Genomic DNA, 2,173 nt, shown 5'->3' with positions numbered 1-2,173 from the left:
AAGGGATACCGGGTCTGCTAGGTCCTTGGTATTAGCTAGGTCATTAATGAACATTTGCTCTCTTTCAGGTGAATATGTAGTCCTGGGTGGATTCCCAGACGCGTTAGTATCGGCGCCTTTAATTTGGGTAGAGGTATCTTTCCCTGAGTATAGTTGCCGTATTGAGCTGGCTGTGGTAGACAGTTTGCCAGTCCCAGGGATCGACGGCATTTTGAGAAATGATGTGGGAACAGACACTCAGGAACATGAGGTGTTTCCCATTGTATCTATCGCCAGTGACGGTAACTACTCGTGCTGCGGCTAAAAGAGCCGCTGAAGTTGATCTAGATTCGGATATTAATTGTAGTAGTTTAGAAGTAGACATAGACGGGCCCGGGTCAGTAGCATGCAGGAGGACTTATCCAAGCCTATATTTGTGGTGTACGGGGGGCTGTTGTATCGTCTGGGCCGTCCGTTGACTAGGCCGGCGCTCTCGGCCTCTGGTAATGAACAGATGGTTGTTCCCACCAAGTATCGGGAGACTGTTTTGGCTCATGAAGATCCTTTTGCTGGCTACATTGGCATAGGTAAAACTTTTCAGAAGTTGGCCAAGAGATTTTGGTGGCCAGGGATGAAGTCTTCGGTAAAGAAATATGTTGCCATTTGTTAAACCTGTCAGGTGATGGGGAAACCTAATCAAGGGGTTCCTAGGGCTCCCTTACATCCAATTCCTTCGTTAGGTGAACCATTTTCTGAATTAGTAGTTGATGTAGTTGGTCCATTGCCCCATACTAAAACAGGTTTTGTGTATGTTTTGACAATTATGGATAGGGCTTCCAGATACCCAGAAGCAATCCCTATGTGGAAGATAACATCTAAGGCAATATTTGACAAGTTAATATATTTTCTTTCAGGTTTGGTCTTCCTTGTAGGATTCAGTCTGAATGTGGCTCGAATTTCACATGTAAGATCTTTAGGAGTAAGTGTGGTGAATTGGCCATTCAGTACCTTACCAGTGTACCATACCACCCGGAAAGTCAGGGGGTGGTGGAAAGATTTCACCAGACCCTTAAGTCAATGTTATAAAAAATATTGTTTTGAGCAAGGAGAGGAGTGGGATAAGGGGCTTCCCTATGCTCTCTTTGCCATACGTAATCTTCCTAATTCCTCCACAGGTGTCGCTCCATTTGATTTGGTCTTTGGACACAAGATTCGTAGTCCATTAGAGATTTTTCATGAGTTCTTTGGAGTCCAGGGAAGTGATTGATCAGAGCATAAATGAAGTATTAGATAACCTAAGAAGTAAGTTATCTGTGGCTTGGCAATTTGCCAAGGAGAATTTAGCCTCCCCAGGGTAAAATGAAGGCCAAGTATGATAGGAAATGTAAGGTACGTTTTTTCGAACCAGGTGATTTAGTCATGGTTTTAGGTACATGTCTCGGTGACTTTCTCGAGCCCAGATTTGAGGGGCCTTGGAGGGTATTGAGGAAGTTATCCGAGGTCAACTATGAAATTGAAGTACCTGTTACTCGGAGGAAATGCAGTGTATTTCATATTAACTGTCTAAAATCTTATTCCTGTGGTAGTGTAGAACCCAAGAGGGTACCTTTGGAGTCGGTAGCTACTATTTTGGACTCTGTTGATTATTTTGAAGAGGATGAATTATGTCAGGTGTCTGCAGATGCTCTTAATAGTAACTTTAAAAGTTTAGAGTTATTAGAATCAGGGTTGAAGCATCTGGAGGCACCTCAAAGAGAAAATATATTAAGTTTAATAATGTCTTTCCCTAATTTATGGCAGGATTCTCCGGGGCGGACTGGTCTTCTCCAACGTGATGTAGATATTGGCGATGCTTTGCCAGTAAAGCAGAGTCCTTATCGACTGAACCCAGAGAAACGAGCCTTCGTCGAGAAGGAAATAAAATGCATGTTGGAGCATGACCTCATCCAGCCCTCCACTAGTCATTGAAGTTCTCCTGCGGTGTTAGTAAAGAAACCCGATGGTGAGTTTAGAATGTGCGTCGACTATAGAAAGGTCAACGTACATACTAAAAGTAATTCTTTTCCTCTTCCCAGAATTGACGACTGTCTCGATCAGATAGGACCCTCCAAGTTCATTACTAAATTAGATTTGTTGAAGGAGTACTGGCAGGTTCCTTTATCTGATCGAGCCAGAGAAATTTCAGCTTTTGCCA

The 2,173-nt window shown here is 43.3% G+C and overlaps 1 protein-coding gene across 1 annotated transcript; it reads left to right on the top strand.

Moving 5' to 3' along the window:
• The first annotated feature begins 1,351 nt into the window (after positions 1 to 1,351).
• LOC137648177 (uncharacterized) lies at positions 1,352 to 1,947 on the top strand. Its single transcript, XM_068381104.1, has 2 exons — positions 1,352 to 1,368; positions 1,566 to 1,947. The coding sequence occupies exons 1-2, from the start codon at positions 1,352 to 1,354 to the stop codon at positions 1,945 to 1,947; spliced, it is 399 nt and encodes a 132-aa protein (XP_068237205.1).
• The last annotated feature ends 226 nt before the right edge of the window (positions 1,948 to 2,173 follow it).

This window comes from Palaemon carinicauda, chromosome 10, assembly GCF_036898095.1.
Source record: "Palaemon carinicauda isolate YSFRI2023 chromosome 10, ASM3689809v2, whole genome shotgun sequence".
In the NCBI taxonomy this organism is placed as follows: Eukaryota; Metazoa; Arthropoda; class Malacostraca; order Decapoda; family Palaemonidae; genus Palaemon; species Palaemon carinicauda.
Note: the sequence above shows the minus strand (reverse complement) of the source record. Positions and strands in the feature narration are given on the sequence as shown.